This window comes from Daktulosphaira vitifoliae, unplaced genomic scaffold, assembly GCF_025091365.1.
Source record: "Daktulosphaira vitifoliae isolate Bord-2020 unplaced genomic scaffold, ASM2509136v1 Scaffold_5, whole genome shotgun sequence".
Taxonomy (NCBI): domain Eukaryota; kingdom Metazoa; phylum Arthropoda; class Insecta; order Hemiptera; family Phylloxeridae; genus Daktulosphaira; species Daktulosphaira vitifoliae.
In genome coordinates, this window is record NW_026099576.1 from 18,574,956 (window position 1) to 18,596,331 (window position 21,376).

At 30.6% G+C, this 21,376-nt stretch overlaps 1 protein-coding gene across 5 annotated transcripts; it reads right to left on the reverse strand.

Moving 5' to 3' along the window:
- Positions 1 to 1,880: 1,880 nt before the first annotated feature.
- Positions 1,881 to 20,397, reverse strand: LOC126906845 (uncharacterized). Of its 5 annotated transcripts, XM_050687744.1 has the most exons (5): positions 20,193 to 20,397; positions 15,062 to 15,174; positions 4,437 to 4,790; positions 4,138 to 4,355; positions 1,881 to 3,358 (listed from the first exon to the last, which is right to left on the reverse strand). In XM_050687744.1, the coding sequence occupies exons 3-5, from the start codon at positions 4,781 to 4,783 to the stop codon at positions 2,394 to 2,396; spliced, it is 1,530 nt and encodes a 509-aa protein (XP_050543701.1). In that variant the 5' UTR covers positions 4,784 to 4,790; positions 15,062 to 15,174; positions 20,193 to 20,397; the 3' UTR covers positions 1,881 to 2,393. The 5 variants fall into 5 exon arrangements, with proteins under 5 accessions (XP_050543701.1, XP_050543703.1, XP_050543705.1 ...); XM_050687746.1 differs by lacking the exon at positions 20,193 to 20,397 and having other exon boundaries at positions 15,062 to 15,187; XM_050687748.1 differs by lacking the exons at positions 15,062 to 15,174; positions 20,193 to 20,397 and adding an exon at positions 14,650 to 14,772.
- Positions 20,398 to 21,376: the final 979 nt, after the last annotated feature.

Consider the following 21,376-nt stretch of genomic DNA (forward strand, 5'->3'; position numbering starts at 1 on the left):
AGCCACGTTTTTTTAATAATATTTAAATTCGACAGGTACCATGAAAGGTAAAATGTATTTGCGAGCGGCTTCTATGTGTAATTCTAGTCCCCCCTAAAATTTTGGTATATTCCCACCTGTATGTATAGTACAGTGTCTCACATTGTAACGGAAGTGAATTGCGTTGTGCGTACAAAAGGGCAAGGAGACGACTTTGTGATAAGCACATATTATTATTATTATTATTACCATGGCATTGTACATATATAGACATTGTGTGTGTTCATCGAGTGAAAGCTTACACATATTTTTCGCGGTTCATCCAACGTATACACGTAATGGACATACAAATCGGTGTTCGTAGGCTATCAGATTATTTTTTTAAATAAAAACACATACAAGTAATATTGGAAAGTCAAAGTTTCTATACAATCATGTCCCATAATCGCCGTTTAAAATGTGTTATAATAATTTGCAAAAGTATCTCGACACCCAACTATAAGCACTAGTCACTTAAAGTCTCATTAAAATTTCAGTTAATTTTTTTCATTGGTAAGTATTACTAATGACTAAAGTTTATTAACGTGAAAAAGGGATGAGTCTCATTAACGCAAATAGAACTATAGTTTATTTAATATCCCCTTCTTAAAAAATACAAGTTACAAGTACTATTGGTATTTTTTCGTGGATTTTGGATGCGTCAAATTATTTCTACGGACATTTATTAGTTAATAGGCACTATTAGTCTCTTGTGTCAAAAAAATGATTTTAAAGGGCCAAAACTTTCTAAGAAAAATAAACTAACTTTCACTCCCACTCTTGAAATATGATAAATCATTACAACTTTTTTTAAACATTAAATTATTTTTATTGCTGTCATTCGAAATAGAAAATCTTTTGTGCGACACGTTGTCTTTTCATTTAAGTTACTTCCGTTTATTCAACTCTGATGGTCCTTTACAACGCATACGTTTGATCTGCAATTATTTCAATATACCTGTAAATTATAATCGCTATCAAACTGTGTTGCAGTTTTTACTCTATTGTCTACCTCTGCTTTGGTACATATAGCATCCCTATTATCATATTATTACTTGTTGTTTTCACCGAGCAAGGTTACAAAGCAAACGGGTACTTTCATTTAGAGGCAGTTTATCACAGCCGTCGTAAATGCACATGTTAATACATTTACACTCCATTCTTTACAGTCACGGACTTTAACAAACATAATGAATTATTCGATATAATTTTTCAGCAACATAAATGTTCTTTACTTAAACAATGACCTATTATAAACGGTAGACATTAATCATAGCAGCAGCATTTTGTTTTGTCTTATTATGTGTCGCTTATGGTTATTACACAAGTTACCGCATCTCGGCGGGTGCTACGGCGGCGTTATTACAAATTACAATAACTATTAATTCAACAAGTTGTATTCACCTATTTTACCAGATTATTTAAATACAAAACTGAAAAAGTTTGAGTTATTTTTATTTTTTACAATAAATGAATTTAAAAAATATTATAATTAAAATATTATTGTAATATTACTAAAATCTAATTAAATTAATCATGACTGTGTGATACTAAATAATTAAAAACAAAAATAAATTAAAACTTATCGATTGACTTGTATTTTTGTTTCTACGAGTATGGTTCTTCAATCATATACTCCAAGTATCCCCCCCCCCCCNAACTTATCGATTGACTTGTATTTTTGTTTCTACGAGTATGGTTCTTCAATCATATACTCCAAGTAACCCCCCCCCCCCAACTGTTAGTTTGAATATATATTATGAGTTAAATCTATTCGAATACTAATTATTTACAAACGAGTTTTAATAATACAGACTTGTAAAAGTTTTTTAATAGTAACAGTGTTATAACACTGCCATTAGTTTAACATCAACGTTAAATTTTTTATTGATATTTTGGTAAATAGAAACTATCAATACACAATAAATCATATAATATTCATAGGTTATAAAGTACTTGGTAATTTATTTAGGACACAAAGCGAACGAGTATAAGTACTTCACGATACAGATTCCTACATTGAACTCGACTAATATTTCCATATTATTCTATGGTATCATTCAATTGAAATTCTTGACGTTTTACTCAATACGCCAAACTCGATACAACTAATAGCATTAAAGAAGTTTTGAATATCTATAATATCGTCGTTTTCTATGTTCATTTCACTTCCGACTTATTACTATATACATTAATCTAATATACATTTTTGAACCAATGACATTAAACGTACGGTGTTTAATCTTGAAGATCCGAAATTCGAATAGAAATTTGTCTATATGTTTATCACTATTCTCTTGCAGTCTTTCAAACGTTCTTAACCAAATATATAAATTTGTATTGATTATGTACAGCACTTGGAGTATTTTAGATTATCACTGAACTCCGGTAGTTTCTCGTTCTTGGGTATCGTCTACAAGAGGGGGGTCCCTTTGTCCTTCGGCGGTTGGCGTAACGTTAGTGTTCAAGAACCTAGCCAACGATACGGTGGGTGCCTGACACACTGTCCGGCCTTCCGCTGTCGCAGCCGCCGTATATCCGGGTCTGCACTCGCATTTACCCATTTTCCAGCCTCTGCCTTTACGGGTGCCTTTGCCTCTGTCCGGTACCACCCATTCGCCCGGTTCGCACGGGCCTTGCATATACAGCTGTTTACACGTTAAATCAGACCAAGCTATCGTGCCCCTCCGATGTCCACACGGATCTTGCTGCGCTTCTGCCCTTCTGCTGTTTCCACTGTTATCCAACCGTCTAGCCGACGAAGTAGGCGCTGCCTTACACGTAAGTGCCTTTTCACCGCCCACGTACGACGTCGAGTAATAAGAAGACGACGAGTCGGGACTGTTGGCACAGCCACACATACCCAAATACGATATACCCTCGATAGACGTCTTCACGGAGTCCTGAAACAGAACGATCTGACCACTAGGACAAGGTCCTTGCGTGCCCACTCGGTGACAACCTTTGCCACCAGGGAAGTACAGTTTTCCCGCAGAGCACGGCACATCCACGCAACCTATGGCCATGCCGGTGGCCGTTGTGTTTACGCTGTACATATTGCCGGCAGCGCAAGGGCCCCGAGTGTAAGGTCTGTAACAAGCTCCGTCACCAAACCATTTGACGTAGCCTTCCTTGCAAGCACATTCAGCTTTACTTCCGCCGTCGGCCAGTAGGAACTGGTGTCCTGCTGGACAAGGGCCTATACCACCTAGCTGATAGCATTTTCCCGTGCCGTTATGAAAATGTGGCAAAGACGGATCACAACCGCATTGTCCGCCCGGCAAGAATATGCCACCGCGTTCTTGACAAGGTCCAGTCGTATAGGGTTCATGGCAAGTCCCTAAAATCATTGAAATATATCAGTTGATATTTTATGAAAATTAATTTAAGATGGAGAAATATAAAAAAACATTTTGGTGTAGTAAAAAAAAAAATAATTAAAAACTGTCTTTATCAATAAGAGAGCATCGATTGAAAATGTTTTTAATACGAATTTCTCTACCGAGACGCGATTTACACCTTGTTGTTTCCCAACGAGACCTCGAACATTTTCTGACTGAGCTGAAATGATTTGTTCTCGACAAAAAAGAGTATCTTATATGAATATTACGTTTCTTTTTAAAGAAATGAACTTAGTGTAGTAATGAAGGTTGAAGAAATTCTAATTAAAAAACGTTAAATTGTACTATCGACGCAATAGAGCGCAAAACAAATCACTACATCGGCTTTTACAACTGGGTCATGTTTTTCTAAACGTTTTAAAACGATTCAACCATTATAACGCTATGGTCTGTACAACATGTCATGCCTTTGTAAATATTATCCATTGTATAGAAAATATTAAACGAACATCAATTTAAGTATTGTTGTAGTTACAGGCAAATAAAAAACGACCTTGCGCGTGTTGCAGTAACAATATCCTCGAAGAGCATAAATAATATGTTTTGCATTAATGATTGTGGGAAAATTACAACAAACAATAAATTGCGATCGATAATAAAAACAATTAGCGTTTAACATAAATATTTTTCGTAGCTAACTTAAACAGTAAATCACTAGATAGCAAACAAATACCGATGAAATTACATAAAAAATTTGGATTGATATTGTGATATGTACCTGCAGGAGCCCAGTAATAAGATTTAAGTTCAGGAACGTTTTCACACGCGCATTCGCCTATAGCGTCGTTATAAGTGCTGGCGATCAAAAGCTGTCCGTCCGTACACGGTCCTTTGGTGAACTTTCGATAGCAACGTTTGTCTTTAGGCCAAAACAACTGATCTTGTTCCGGACAGGGAGTGGGGTCTTCGCAAGTTCCCCAACGTTCTCGGTCCTCTCTGAAAAGAAAAACTTTCATTTAGCTTCAGATCACAAATTAAATAACAACTTATGTTCTTCGCTCCAATAACGATACGTACCTTTCTGGGCCGGGTGCAAAGTATTGGCCGTCTTCACAAACCGTGTCGCTCAACTGAAAGAGCTGATGGCACCGAGAATCTCTGGCGCTCCGTGCACTGCCTGGCGGGCACGCGCACTCGGCTGACCCCTTACGGTCGGGTCGCGGAACAAGTTCCATGGTTTCTGGACACGGGTAACCGCGCTGAAATATTCGGTAACATTTTTTGTCCTCCGGCCAATACAGTAGCTGCCATCCGCCGGACGGCTCGAGGGCACACGGGTTTTGGGACGGATTAGCCCAAGGCGGCGGCAGAACCGCGGCTGAGGCCACGGCCGCCAGACACGCCAAAGAGAACAACTTCAGCATCGCCTGTCTAAAACAAAACAAGTCTTATTACATAATGACCTATTCACTTTAATGCGGAAATAACAATTTGATGTTATTACAAGTACGGACAAGCACAATAAAAAACTAAACATGGACATGCAAGCAGAGTTACCGGCAATATTTTATTGACAATGTTATACGGAATAAACATTATTACACATATTTGTCAAATTCATTAAGTACAATTGTTTTATTCGACATTGCGTAAAAGACGTTTTATGTACATTAATGTTTTCTATAATCTAAACCTAATGGTAATAGAGTGACTTCTACAGCAATAATTTGTACTCAACGCCTACATAAAACACACATTATTCCTGAACTTTCGGGTGTTTTAAACTGTACGTCAAGTTGATCAAAACAAAAATAATACATTCTTATAATTCGATTAAACCATAAAACACGGTAATTTCAATTGAAAAATCTAAAATCTTTATCAGAAAAAAAAAATAATACATTTTTCAGGTTACAGAAAACGTGTAATAAAAGTATTTTATTTTTTATTGTTAACACTGACACTGAATGGTACATGACAAGCGCGTATAATATTAAATAACGCGATGGTCGGTTGCGTACATACACGTCCGTAATACTTAACGACAGTATGTATAATTAATTTTGGCCGAATGTATTACAAAAAAGTGCCGACGTATAAAGTTTCAAAACGTTTATTCAAACGAGATTTGTCTACAGAAAACGATGTTTTCATAGATAAACCCGAAAATCCACTTGGTCCGTTGAAATTTATGTAATCCGCGGAAAGTCAATGCGAACGACGGGAAAAAATCGGCGCACTTGGGCGTGTAAAATGTGATGTTGAAGTATTACTTATACTCACGAGCCACGGCGTTTGTTATCAGCCGCAAGACTACTTCTGATACGGCGGCGGTGGTCCGTGTAAAACTGGTCGTGTACGTGGTAAATATGTAAAAATCGTAATTTACTGCAATCTTGACACACACGTCGCAGTCGGCGAATTATAAAATGAAATGGAAACTGAATTTTCACTTTCGTTCCGTTCGACGAGCAATGACAACGATGACTGTTATGGTCTGTGTCTGTCAATTCTGTGTCTGGTTATATATTTCCCTCCCGCCCATTGATACACGCATTTGAGGTATACTCGTGTGAACCACGCACTCTTTTTTTTTTATTATTATAATATTTATTATTCATTCCCTGTGATGTCGTCATTGTATTGTAATTTTACATTATTATTCCACGGCGAATCGTACGGCGAGGGGTAATTTTGTTCGTATGCCTCAGACACCCGAGCCGCTTAAAAACGTACCTTTTTGTATTGTGATTTTTATTATTATTATTACGTTTTGTTTTTTAATTGTCCGGACGACGAACACATCTCGGGGCGCCGCATCATGTGACGTGTGACGAGGTCAAACCGACAACACAACTGGGCGCGCGCATCTTCTCCCGTGTCCGCGCGGTGTCGTCCGTCGAGGTTTATGGTTAAGCGGAGGAACCATAAAACAAGGGGACGCGTCAGACAATAGACAATGACTGAGCACGACGAGTAATCACCGAACAATATGAACGAGGAAACAAACGGTTTGCAAGAACAAACAAAATCGCAAGTAGTCGAGTTTAAGGTCAAGTGCGCTACGAAACGTTGTAAATAATTGACGAGACGATTCGAAGACAACGGCAGCTCAACGCGTTCATCACGTTATTTTACGAGATGTGTCGGCATTGTTCGAGTGTCACAATTAGCAGGATCTTCACTCTGCGCGCCGTTGACTAACGCGAATCTCCTTTACATAACACTCGCCCACCGCGCGGCCCTACACACCTAACAAAAGTTTTGCTATTATTCATAAGTTGTTATATCATATCGTTCTAAATGAATAGACTGTAATCAGCGATTGTCGATCGCTAACGACTTTTCCGTTTATTTTAATTAGTTGTTTTCGAAACACGAGTTTGAAAAACAATTTGGCTTGCATTTTTTTTCGTGCGCAAATTCTTCGATTGTTTTTTAAATAATGTCCGTACGGCTCGTGACTACATAATAATTAACGGATTTGTCGGTGACCCCTGACAATCCAGTGGATCGATGATACGTTGCGTGTGTAATTCCTGTAATGTCAACGGACCGTGAACTGCATCCCAGTCCTTGTGGGCGTGTCGTGTGTTCGGCATACCAAGGCGTGAACAGTAAACTTTTTAGNACGTTGCGTGTGTAATTCCTGTAATGTCAACGGACCGTGAACTGCATCCCAGTCCTTGTGGGCGTGTCGTGTGTTCGGCATACAAAAGGCGTGAACAGTAAACTTTTTAAAAATCAATTTCTGTTAAGCTAGATACGCGATTTTAAATATTATTCGGTTACACTTAGGTAAGGTTTTAGATATTCCGCGTGAAGCTAAAAAATCATTTTATTTTCTCAAGAAAGTTATGGAAGACTACGGGTCAACATTTTAACGACTTTCGATTTTCTCCAATAACCTTAACTTGAAAATTATGTACAATGAATATTTTTGCTACTTAAAAGAGCATTTCACTTACACTGTTATCGTGCGATTTTCTTAAAACTACAGCATTTATAGCTGTTTGAATTCTATTTTAAAAGTTACGATATTTTCATGCCGATTTTTAGTCCACTACAATGGATATAATCAATAATCCGTAGAATTCTATTCACGTTCATTGCACGCCCTACGACGCTATGAAAATACCAAAAACATCAAATTATATAACTGATGACGATTAACAAATGGTAAATGACTGGCGACGTACAGCAGGTGACTTCACGTTGCTTTCTAATTTCAATATTCTTTTCGTATTGATCAAAATGCGACATCAATCTGATTTTTACATCAAAAATCAACTTTTAATTATAACACTCTATAGTTAATGATATTTTAATTCAAGGTATTATTATAAAAGCACATACTTCCAGTACTTATATCAATGAGCCAATGTCCTGTGAGAAAAAATATCACTCTGACATTGTATGTAATGTTATTTTGTATACTGGTATATTATTAGGATCACGTAAAATTGAATTGAATAAAAATCTCGTGCATGCATTTGCGTGATATTGATATCAATGAAATAATTACGCTTTCCTTTTAATAATACTACACAAATTATACCGCTCTAACCTTTATTGGGGTTCTCAAAAACGCCATAATTTAAAACAAATATGCATGTCGACCGTTTATTTTAATACTACGAAATAAAATAATAAACACGAGAACTTCTTTGTTCGAAAAAAATGGTATAAATTGTGTTTACCACATCGAAACAGCGTGGAACTCATTTAGCTGCCTAACGTATGAGAAAAGTTCAATTCCTATTGTCTAAAGTAAACGACGTGCTTGTTGTGACCTTTGCTTTTCGTAAATCACGACCGTTGGCATTTAGTGGACTCTATACAATAAATATACTTTACTTTTACCGATAGTAATAGCCGGTAATCAATAATTATAAATAATAAGTCAAAAAAACCGGTTCAAGCGATCGCTCCAATCGACGGTAACGTTCGCGGTCATCTTGGTAACTTAGTGACCGTATTTTATGGAGTTTATCTTATTTATCTTGACGTTCATCGACCGTGAAACACTATTATAATACTAAAAAATTACCATAAAATTTGTTCACTGACTTAACACCATTAGAAGAAAAGTACTGTTTTACATATTTATTAGGTATCTGCTTCAACATTCTACCATTACCTAATTCATAAGTAGCTTAGGATAGTGTTTATCATAATCGACGATGGAACACATGGACTCTAAAACAAACACTAAAACCGATGCAATAGTCATCTGATATTTTTTGCAGAATTAAACATAATAAAAAAAAAAATAAAATAATAAACACATCATGGTAAAATTAATACCTTCTCAGCTTCGCATCGAAGCTAATAATTTAGGCAGTAGTTTTAGTGAAATTTCTCTAAGTTTTGGCAGAGTATTTGGGGGGTGTCGTTTCAGTGGTGTTTTATGAGTCATAAATAATTTATGTTTTTCCTTTGAATTCATTCTGATAAAATGTTACTTATTTTGCAAGAAATTACGCCGTTTACAACCAAATAACCATGAAATAGTCGCTGATAGGTAATAATTGAAAAAAATGTGTTGATCGTAAAAGAAGTAAAATTATTTTTGATCTTATGTCTGCAACGGTTAACCTCGACGTACAGCGTATTGTGTTTTTTATGCATTGACTTACACGTCATCTAGCTATTGTTCACTCGGTACATTTAATTTTGAATAGAAAAAACATACACCGCTAATGACATTTTACTGTTTACTCGGAGGACAAATCATTATTGTCAAAATTATAAGAATTATTACTCGACCGACGCCAAATTATTTTTCCAATCATTTATTGCACCGTACAAAACAAATAGAAAAATTGCGAAAATGTCATTAACTCAGAATCAAACAATCGCAGCATTCATCATAATTGCCACTAAGTATAAATTATTTTCGCAACGCTAAAAAATAAATTTCAAAAAAATGCTTTTACTCGATACCCGGTTTTCTATTTGGGTGACGACGCGGTCCAGTAGAATCAGATAAGTTACAATTATGTAATACAAAATACATTGGCGTACGTTGGTACATTACATTTTATTGCGCGTAATGTTTTACACAGATTGGCACACGCTCTTGTCGGTGCGCAGAGTGGTACTCGTGTAAAACATACGAAAGACATTGTGCTATTTTCGTTTTTTTATCTGAACTCATAAGGTACTTACTTGTTGTGTTAATTTAATTTTTCATCCGACAGACAGAGCACCGGTGCCCGCCAGTATTTGTTGTTATAATTCGAGCACAACGAACGGATAGCGGCGCGTAGAGCACAGTCAAAGAGCGGATTATGTCAAACGCACAGTTGCGGTACACGAGTTATAAGTGTGTTATGCGAACGAACCGCAGTGCAAGAGGAACACCGACGGTAATGGCAATAGTGCCGTCGAAATCCGGTTACGCAATGGTCAAGGCTTTGGGGGAATTCCCCTCGCACCTCAATTGCTCACACGTTTGATAGTTAAATCCTGGCGACTCGTGATCTTGACCCGAAAAACTAAAAGTTTAACGCGCTGCTGATACGCCACTGATGTTATTGTTGTTGTTGTTGGCTATTGCAAGTACCTCGCTGGGTTTTTTTTTTTGCGATATCTTCTTTTCCAAGTACACAGTGAGTGACACACTACTCGCGTTTAAGAAAAATAACCAGGATGTTATAGATAACTCAACTTCAAGAGTTATAACATCATCCTGAATACTTATTGACACGACTTTTGTGAGACCTAACTTTTTATTCCGTACAGTTTTTCTTTTTTATTATTATTGCCACAAATGAACTAGATATTCCAATAATTTGCACCCCTACTCAAATATTCTCAGAGAAAGTTGCTTTGAAACAAAATAATATGACGCGCACACTTTGTTAACAACTAAATGCATTTATTCTTTAACGTGTATTTAAAAACTAATCAAAATACACAAGGGTGAAATATACACCCAAAGAAAAACCTCAATCAAAATTGAAAGAGAAATTTTATCAAGGGTTTATGATAATGTTTTATTAATACGAACAAAATAACTATTCTTATAAATAATTATTGTTCAAGACAAGAAAAAAAAATATCATATTGATAAATATATCATTGATTCAATAGTAATGATATATTTATCAAATTGAACAATGAATTTATTATATAGATCGAGGTTTTTCTCTGGGTGTAGGTACTTTTGAATATTGAAAAATATGAATCTTGTATCAATTAAAAATATGTTATAGTTATTCAAGTACCCAGCGAGAATTTTAAAGAAAACTAGGTAAACAGACTTGAAATTTAATGAGAGCTGCGATCCAAATTAGATTGTTGATGGTTATTTAAAACATTTTCTACTTTGTGATTCTCGCTGTTTTTCGTCGACTGATTACACGTGATATCATAAAATGATTATTACTATTCAATATGTTTATTCACATTTAAAATATAAAAGGGTTATTGGCCTTCTATAAGGTAAATACATACGTTACATTATCACACGATGACGCGATGGGTTAAAGCTACGGGGTCAACTAAAAAAAGCTAGTGGTTTACATTTTATACGTAAAAAGACCGGTCATTGCTCTTCATGGTCATTTAAAACAAAGAAACACAAACAAAATATAAGAGATTATTATTTTTTTTATAAAATCTAAATGCATTATGACACTTAGACAATGAACTAGGCTTTATGTCGAAAGTGTAAGAGTTATGAATTTTTTAATGTGCAATTTTGGAAAGGCTTCGAATACTTTTCCATAGTAATAATACAGAAATTTAGTAATTTTAATATCGGAAAAATTATTAATACAATAATAGTAGTGTAGACATGTCCATTGGCTATTATTTTAAATTAGTTCAATCAATTATTTTACATGTAAATTTTTTGAGTGATTTCTAATAAAATACAAATATTCATAATAAGCTCACTTTATTAACTTGATATTATGTAAACTTATATAATTTACAATGTCCATTTTGTGCATGAAATCATTGATTAATCTAAAAAAAGTAGATAAATTTTATTCTGTACTAGTAGTTTAAAAGTTTTTAAGAAATTTATTATAGAACATCTAATTTGCATTTTGTTTTCTATCTCTTATCGTTATTAGATAATTATCAATATGTTATTGGTAGTGCCAAATAATGCGGTCATATAATTACACGTTAACAGATTTACATTATCGATGTTGCATAAGTGTGATACTTAATGTGGACTCTTAGTAGCGTTAGATATTCTATTATTCAACCGACGCAGATACATAATATTAAATAGCATAAATAGAGCGAACGTTTCAAAGAGCGTCATAGTACTATTTTTTGTCTTTACACAACTATATAAAAAACAATAAATGTAAATAGAGCATTTTCAACTATTGATTATGCTATATCTAAGAGTTTCGATATTTTGCTGGAACAGTAAAAACCACTCGTATCAACCAAAACCTATTTGACGATGACAATAAGTTAGACTGACTGAGGTCATTGAAAAGAAATCAGCACAGAAAATAATCAAAAATTGAATGTGTCATGGGCGTTAATGAGAAATTAGTTTCGAAAAAATGTAGCAGATTTTGCGATTTTTCAGTTGTTTATTTTTTACTCTTGTTCTATGGGTTTTTTTATAAAGAAATCGAAACATGCTTTGTTGGCTAAGAAATGTATAATTGTAATTTCCCGTCTAAAGGACACTTTTGAATTTTAATTAATATTTCCATTAGAAAGTTATTTTCTGTAAAATCATTGAAACATATTAATTTACGACAATCGATCAAAATTACTGTAGTGAACATTACTCTGTTCGATGTCACGGGAAACTAGTAACAAGTTACTAGAAACATATTTTGTGAACAAGAAAAGTTGCTGTTAATGGATATTAAAACTACAAACGCAGCATGTTTTTCCTGCAAATTGTATACAATAATCTTGTTTGTTAATAAAGAAAAAACCTTATTAGCAAACATTAGACAAACCATTAGACCCGTTAATTTTTCCATATCAGCGTTTATCGATAAATAATGGACACGTCTAAGAATAAATAGTTACACGTTTGGCTTTGTAGGTGTACTCTCTTAAGTGATAAAACATAATGACTACAAATGCTGTTTAAGTTATAGTTGTTAAAGGATAAACACTAAAAGGTATTTTATTTTAGATTGTTATCGATAATAGACTGTAATAAAACTTTTGCTGTCCTCGAGACATAAATTTACGATTTACGCAAAATTAACTTCATGGACACACTGAAGATATTTATTTTTTAACTGATAATTTAATATTTATAATAATCACGATTTACTAGCACTAATTTAAATTATTAAAAATAAAAACAAAGTTTCTTATTTAGAGTTATCGATTTAAGTTAAAACGTTAAACTAATTAAAACACATTAGATTTGGGAAAAAGTAAAACAAAACTTTCATAAAATAACTATATTTGCAATTACACCGTATTGTATGAAAAAATTTGAGTAATATTTTATTAAGAAGAACGAAAGTCTTGATTTTTCCATTTTATCACATATACTAGTTTTTAATAACAATAGTATTAGCCATTATACAGAATTCTTATCTTTAATTCTCTTTTTATTAATAAACACATACTCTTATATCCAACGCGAATTTACTGTCGTACTTTGTATGTCACCGGAGTGTAAAATTTTTATTGATAACTATCATAAAAATTATTTATTATTGCTGCCTCGGTATTAAAAATCAAATTAATGATGAGTTTTTATTTTAAATCCAAATTTTCTAAAAATTTTAATACGCAAACGATTATTTGGATAGAACAAATATCATAACATATTGTAATTATTGTAACATATATTTGTAATTATTTTTTCAACTATACTATCAAGTTAGAAATAAGGGTTTCCGATTGAGAATATTGAAGTTAGCATTTTTTAACACTAATATATATAAAGGGATAAAAAACTTAAATTATTTATCCACACATCATTGTAAAGACTTTTAAATAAAATAATTTTCCGATAATTATATATTTGCAATAATTTTTGAAACATTAGTATCTTAACCAATATATTCTTAATACTCCAAGTACTGCCACTAAAAAGCGTAATTAGTCAAAAAAACCTACTATAGCTCTGTTACTAATGGTTTGTTAAGATCGTTCTACGTGAATAGTTGATTGAGAAGAAAAATTGTTGTAAATATATTTAAAAATTGACCATTCGTTAATTTGATAAACACTGTTATCGGGTACGTTTATAATATCGAAAAAAATTTCAACATACATTTCTTAGACTTCATTTATATTTGTTTAAAAGAGATGATGGTTTCAATACTATAGAAAACAATTTAGGTGAAAACAAAACAATAAAATATACAAAGGAAAATAGTAACCAGAAAGTTAAAAATGTATGAAAATATAGTATAGCACAGATAAATTATCATAACTATAACTAGAGTATAAAATTATTTTATTTATTTACAATTTGTTAGTCGGACCATTCGATATTTGTATAGGCTTAATAGTTTGAACACATATGTATTGTGTAATAAATTTTTGAACAAAAATATGTGTCAAACTGTCTTGAAATTCGCGCTAACATATCGTTTTACGACATAAGACGAATAATTTATTACACGTGTGTTATTTTCCAGTATTTCTTGACACAAGTTATATTTTTAACAGAAAAAAATTGTAGAAAACTTTCTATACGACTTAATTATTTAAATTGTGTTTCTTATATATTAGAATAGTGTATAAATACATAATCCATTTAAAAGTAAAAGAAAAATTTACAATTTACAATCTAATAAAATCAACACTTTAGTTGCCAAGATTCATGTATAAAAATCCTTTAGCAGTGGTGTAATTTGGACAAATTTTTAGAAGATGCAACATTTTGGAAGATTATTAGCGTTTTTGAGAATCTTTGACTAATGCTATCTTCATATTTTATGATGCTAGTATAAATGAAGTTTTTAATAAATTAGCATGATTGCTCGAAATGAATTAATAAACTCTCGTTGTTTAATGTTTCAAATGAGTGATTTATGTATAATATATATATAAAATAAATTTCATACTATATTGTTTACAAAAATAATTATTAAAACATTAGCATGCATTCTATTAAAAACAATTTTATAATAATACAATATTTTTGAGTTATTTTATATTTTTAGTGGTCACAAAATTATACTTTCGCTACCCTTAGATTTTATAAGGGTTTGCAAGAGCGTCCCCGTAATTACGTTATTACCCTTTTAATTTTAATATTAAATTCGTATTGGATCAAAAAATATTTTTTTAAGATTTAATTAAATCGCGTATATTTAGTACTTACTCAAACAAATTGATGTGTAAACAAATTAATGCGATGCATCCACATTTACTAAGCAAGAAATTATGTTCATTCCGTCACGCTGTTGTAATACATATACACGTTTTGTTAAGTTTAAATTAGAATAAATTATGTTTATCTATAATAATTAACAATACGTTTTGTTTGGCCGGCGAAAACATAAAATGTAATTTTTTAAATACATACAGCTCACAAAACACGATGAAAAAATCGCGTTAATATTCCTTAATGTCTAAGAGATTGTGTCTTAATTAACATGAATACACTTAAAATATACATTTAGCACGTTAAATTGTCTATAGATTCACAGCGCTCGTTATTGTATTTAAAAATATATTAAATCAAAACTCTTTAGTATACCTTTAAATTAACTAATACGATGCTATTTAGTTACCTGTGTGTTCAATCGAAGACCCGCCACGGTGTACTCGGTTACTACGCGTGTGCATGGATTTCACTTTCTACCGGTTGTGATCCTCTTCTCATGATGTAACACAGTCACCACTACTACAAGAAGAGTCTGCATATAATTATATTATTGTAAGAACATTTGTATATATATATATATGCGATTAACAAACATCTACAAACAGTACATTTATCGTACCAATTAAATCATAGCCGTTACCACTTGACTCATAGAATATTTTTAAGTGCATATGAATTATATGAATTTGTCAAACACTGTTATTTAATTTATTTATAAACGATGTTTTAAGAATTACTAAACTTACTAATAATAATCAAAAGATTTTCCATGGAAGGGTGAATAACCTTTATGATAAGTATTATCTGTACTTCCATACTACAGAGCTTTTTTTATCAGTAATGCTATATCAAGATGTTATTAAGGACTATTAGATATGCATAAGTTTCTTTCTTCTCATTTAGCCCATTTTAAATTTTTAACTTATTTTAGAATAGTACCATAATGAATTTACCTATGTATATAATTTCCTAATTTTTTAGGATCAATCATTTTAGCTTCGTTGCGAAACTGAGAAGGTATTACTATTATGTTTTTTTTTTAGCTTCAATGCGAAGTTTTGTGTCTGTTACCACTTTTTCTCAGTTCTCACCGAACCGATTTCTTTCAACGATACGTCAAAAGATCATATATAGTATCTAATCGAAGCATAACCCTCAAAAATTCCCTCGTTCCCCGTAATGGAGGAAATCTCAAAAAAAAAATACAAATTTAAAAATTACTAATTTTCGAAATTTTTTTTTAAACTGTCATAACTTTTTTAAAAATGACTAATTCAATATAATTTTTTTTTATATAGACACGCGAGGTACTTACCTAAATGACAACGTTTTTACAAAAAATTAACTTTTTCAACTTATTTTTTTTTATATATTTATATATTAAATATATATTACACGTAAATCATAAAACTTTCAATCAAGATATAAATAAGGAAATAGGAGATCATTGTAGCTTTTGGAATAATCTAGCAACTTTTTAAAATTAAACATTATCTACAGATTTGCATCGAAGCGTTTTTTATGATAGTGATTTTAATCACTGTCAGATATCATTATACTTGACCCAACTATGCCGCGACCCTACTGTACTGGTTGTTTTTTTCATATTAATTCTAAACTGAACTATCACATGTAGAGTTTCTAGTATAAAAATATATGTATAATAAAAATTGTACAAAAGCTAAGTTTCGACTATTTGGGGCTTCGCCCCAGGCCAGGTGTCCTGCGAGTATCACTTTGGACTGTCCATACAAATAGGCCACAGATTCCAATAAGGGCACCCACCCGGCTATGCCGGGCACGATATGACATTTTGTTCTGCAAAAATAGCATTACTCCAGAAACAGTTTACCATAAAAATAGTCCCACTTGTAAATTAAATAATAATTTAAAAAATAATAATATAGCTACAAAATACTTGTATTCGAAATTATATTTCATAATAACCTACTAATTATTATTCAGTACAACAGGAAAGTGAAAGAAAACTTAATAATCATTAAATACAATCTTTGAATGCCGTGTTATTAGTAAAAACTACATAAAATAACATGAAATTAAAAAAAAATTGATATGGGCAAACCAAAATCATATTTTACTAAAAACTATGCTCGTGGATTCAAAAAAAAAAAACTCATAATTCGGCCAAAAACCAGCAGATTTCAACCAAATTGTCAGGATATTTTTGAAATGTATGTGGGTAATCCTGGTAAAAATGTCAGATTTTAAATCAAAAGACGCTGGCGGCAATAGCATTTTTCATAATATTTCTAAATATTTTTTTCCATCTTCGGGAATAATTTTCCTAGAATAATGTCGTCAAACTCTTTCATAAAAAAAAAAATTTGAAAATGGAATATAGTTAAATAATTTTTCTAGCATTGCATAATTTTTCAATATTTTATTGTTTAATAAGATGTCAAATAGGGTATGTCAATGGAGGGATCTATACTTCCAATCTTCTTCTTTTTTACCACCACTGAACTTACTTTATTATTTTCTTTCTCAGTATATTAAAATTTAAAGAAAACAATTATATCAAATAATTACAATTTTTTTTAATGTAATGCTCATCATGAACTATCTTAGCCTTATTTAAATGTAAAAAAAAATAAATATCTACAAATTTTGATAAATTACTTCCTATCTTATTCAAGCTTTTAAAATCATTTAAACAAATAAAGTTTAACATAATATAACTTTTGGATGTTTTCCAATAAGATAGAAATATTTTTTGGTAGGTTCCTTAGACATTTTCTTGAAAATAAAATTTTTAATTAACAGTTGGATTGGCAATATACACATACTATTCAATCCAACGTACTCATTGAACGAATCATTGAAATTCGATCTCGCCGCCAAAGTTCAATTCATATGTATTATTTTGTATTATAATAATAAGTTAAATTTATTATAATAAAACAATTTCTCTTTTGGATATTTGACCCTGATTTTAAAAATTATTTTGTTGTTGTTGTACATTTTTTCCTCTTACTTTATTAATATATTTTTTTTTATTCTTTGATATAGATTATCATGTATATTATTTTTGTATATTACTATTATGGCGTTCGATAATCAAATAAATAAATAATGTATAAGGTGAATATAAAATCATGATTTTTTTTTTAAATTTTTATCATAATAATTGTATTGTATCGTAAAATACGATTATTATGGTACAATTTGTACTATAAATATAAGTGTAGTTAATTGGTATTTCAATGGTATATTTTAAATGATATCAACAGATTAGTTATCATATTTATTGATATTCTGAGGCGTATATTACAGTAAACTAGAAAAATTAGTATATATTTTACCTGAGTTAGAGTTATTAGATCAAAAGTTTCTATTAGTTAAAGTTGATTAATCATACTACAATTTCATTAGTCATTAATTTTTATTAATTTTTTTTGTATAGACTTCAAATTCTTTATCTGAGCACAATAGCATGTACACAAATTTAATAATTTTATATAAAGTAATTATATCTTTGACTCTAAATATAGGGTTTAGTCAACTTATTTTATTTAAAATTAGTAGTTTCCTATTTAATATACATATTTTGAATCATGTAGCATAATTCCAAGATTAATACACTTCAAAAAGTTAATAAATTAGAATTACTTCATAATTGCTGTACATTTTAAAACTTTTAACGAGTTCTTCTGATAAGTATATAAAACTATTTTAAGTTCCCATTCTCTAGGATTAGAGGCGTGTATTTTAATTATACGTCATTAGTTAAATTCAAACGTACCAATTATAATTATAGTATTATACAATGTACAAAATTAAAAATATGTTTGTTGATTAATCTACTAAAGTAGGATTATCGAATCAATTACTTCAGTTTTTTTCATAACAATAACACGTAGGTAATGCAAAATGTATTCATGTTTTTTATTAAAAACAACAGTTTGTTTAAAAAGTAACTGTTGCTAAATTACACATATAATTAATTATTCGATTATTAGATAAGGTATACTTATCATATAGACGTTAAAAATCATGTATTATTTTAATTTAATGGAACGAAAAACACATTTTTATTTTAAAACAATTTGACATAGATGTCAAATTATCTTAAATGTACAAATTTTTTGATATTTTTATTTATTCATACTGCACAAATTAACATATCAATAAATTGAGCAATTAACAACTAGTATTGTTCATCAGTTACGGACTATAATATTCCTGCTTAATTTTTTGGGTGACTAGTTTTAAACTAATAACATTTTTAGGCTAACATCAAATAACGTTTATTTTGAAATGTACGAAAAATTTTCGCAACGAAATAATTATACTAGCAAAAACATAACATATTAGAATAAAAACACTATTACTCAACTAAGTCTTTTATATTGTAATATATTTAAAAAATGAATTTACATACCGAATTTTTTTTGTCACCTAATACTAGAGCTTTTAATTTTTAATTAAATACCTAATCTCATTTAAATCATATTTGGTATGTGGTAAATTGTCTAACAATTGTATATTTCCTCGAAACCTTATTGACTAACAATGAATTATATACAATACATTTTTTTATAGTAAATGTTTACTGGTGTATATTATCATAGTAAAACATATATATTTTTTAGAAAAAAAATAAACGTATGAACCTAATCAAGACGTGCTTAAAGATAACATAAAAAAATTAAACTCATTTTAATAACAACAATCATTCTAAACTTATGTAATAGCAATAATTCGGTGAATTTCAAATTGTTTAAATATCTATGTCAAATTTTGTTTCTCGGGAATTACAAAAATGAATACTAGATTGAGATTCTGTCTCTGGAACAAATTTCGTTAAATCCAGAACTACATTCTTATGACAATTAAATATTGATAACAATAGAAAAATTGATCACACTGCATATGGCTATTAAGCTTCATAAAAAAAGTTAAAGTCTGCTGTTTAGTATATTTATATTCTAATTTAAATTTGAAAAAAATCGAATGAGCTGTTATTGAAATATTTTTATTTAATTATTGGTAATTTTTCAATAATGATACTTCCCTATTTACAATGCAACTTAACTAATTTAAAAATTTTCTTTTTCCATCATTTCTGATTTTTAATGTCTTTAAAGAATATCTTGAAAGGATAAAAACGATTTTTTTATTACATACAGTGGAACTTCGATTAACTGTCACCTGCATATTCATCATCAAAATTTAGACATATCCTAACCACAATCGGAGTAAAGATATGAATTATAAGTCTAATGCATAATTCACGACTCTAATATGATTATGGTTTCAATACGTTTTAAACTTTGATGGCAGATAAACAAGTGACAGTTAAATCAAAGTTCCATTGTAATCGTAATTGTCTAAATTAAATTAAAAAAATTGTAAATGAAAAGAAATATATAACAAGAAGTTTTGAGGGTATTTTAGTTTTAATTCAAATGATAATGATTATATTAAATGAAAACGAATGCATCAACAATGATAGGTGGTGACCATAGTATATTTATATTCAACATACATATTAGAATGCACATAAATTTACTTACGATAAATATCATGTTCAAGGTGGATTTATCAGATGTTAACGTTAGGTGAAAAAGTTTATTAAAATACGATACCAGTTGGGTTCTCCACCAGGTTGCCTACAATTCTTCACCTTGACTACAATTACTGGAATGTAAGATTGAATAAAATCGATAAACGTTTAAAATATTAAAGTCGAGTTTGTTATCATTAATGCAATAGTTTAACCAAATTTCAGTAATAATAAAATAATCACATAGCACAAAAGGAGTGGTCAATTTAAAATTCAATAATTTTGTTTTTGAACCTCTAAAATTATGATAACACCCATGGAAAAATTTAAAACTATTTATAACTTTGTTTACAATATTATTAAATTTACCTCTATGGAAGATATCTATTTTTTTCGGACGATAAGGGGCCATAAAGATATATTTTTTTATTCAGTTAGAATTACCACTATACAACTTGTTATGTTCGGTGTTTAAATGAAGCATTTGTCTGCGTTAGAGTTCTTTAACGTCATGGAACTAAAAATTTTAATATAATAATAAAAACAATATTTTATTGCCTATGTTAAAATATACATAATTAATTTCATACATAAATCTGTATTGAATATAAAGTAAAAAATCATAACAAATATTATTTCCAAACAAATTTAATATCTTTAAAACAGGAAACAGCCTACAAATCCATAAAAATCCTTCATCGATATAAATGTTATTAATTTTAAGGCTTAAGCCATACATATCATATATACTTTTATGTGTTATTAAATAAAATCCTAGCAAAAGAATATTTGGGCGATTTAGTGGAGCAAACATTTGTTTATCTGTAATAACGAAAAAATGCATTTTTTTTAGCAGTAATCATTTTTTTATTTGAAAAAACTGTCTTCTTCTTTTTCCTCGCCTTAATCCCAACTGCTTGGGGTCGGCCGCCCTTATTCTAAACTTCCACTTGACACAATCTCCCACATCATCTAATACATTACATTTATTCTATGTTAGTTAATATGAAATTGAAAATTCTATAAAGATTCAACTTGGCTTGAGATTGTCATAATCTATGAAAATCTTATTAACTTGTGAGTTATATTCATTTGTAATTATACATTAAATAATTTTTTTTTTTTAACTCTAATATTGTAAAAATTATTTGTTTTTTCACAATTTTAAAATAGTCATATTTTAAAAAAACATTG

Excerpts from the sequence above, each read along its gene's own strand:
- LOC126906845 (XM_050687744.1), bottom strand. The coding sequence starts at position 4,783 with ATGCTGAAGTTGTTCTCTTTGGCGTGTCTGGCGGCCGTGGCCTCAGCC. Across the intron at positions 4,356-4,436 it reads TTTGCACCCGGCCCAGAAAG|AGAGGACCGAGAACGTTGGG; the intron begins GTACGTATCGTT and ends TTTTCTTTTCAG. Across the intron at positions 3,359-4,137 it reads TTATTACTGGGCTCCTGCAG|GGACTTGCCATGAACCCTAT; the intron begins GTACATATCACA and ends CAATGATTTTAG.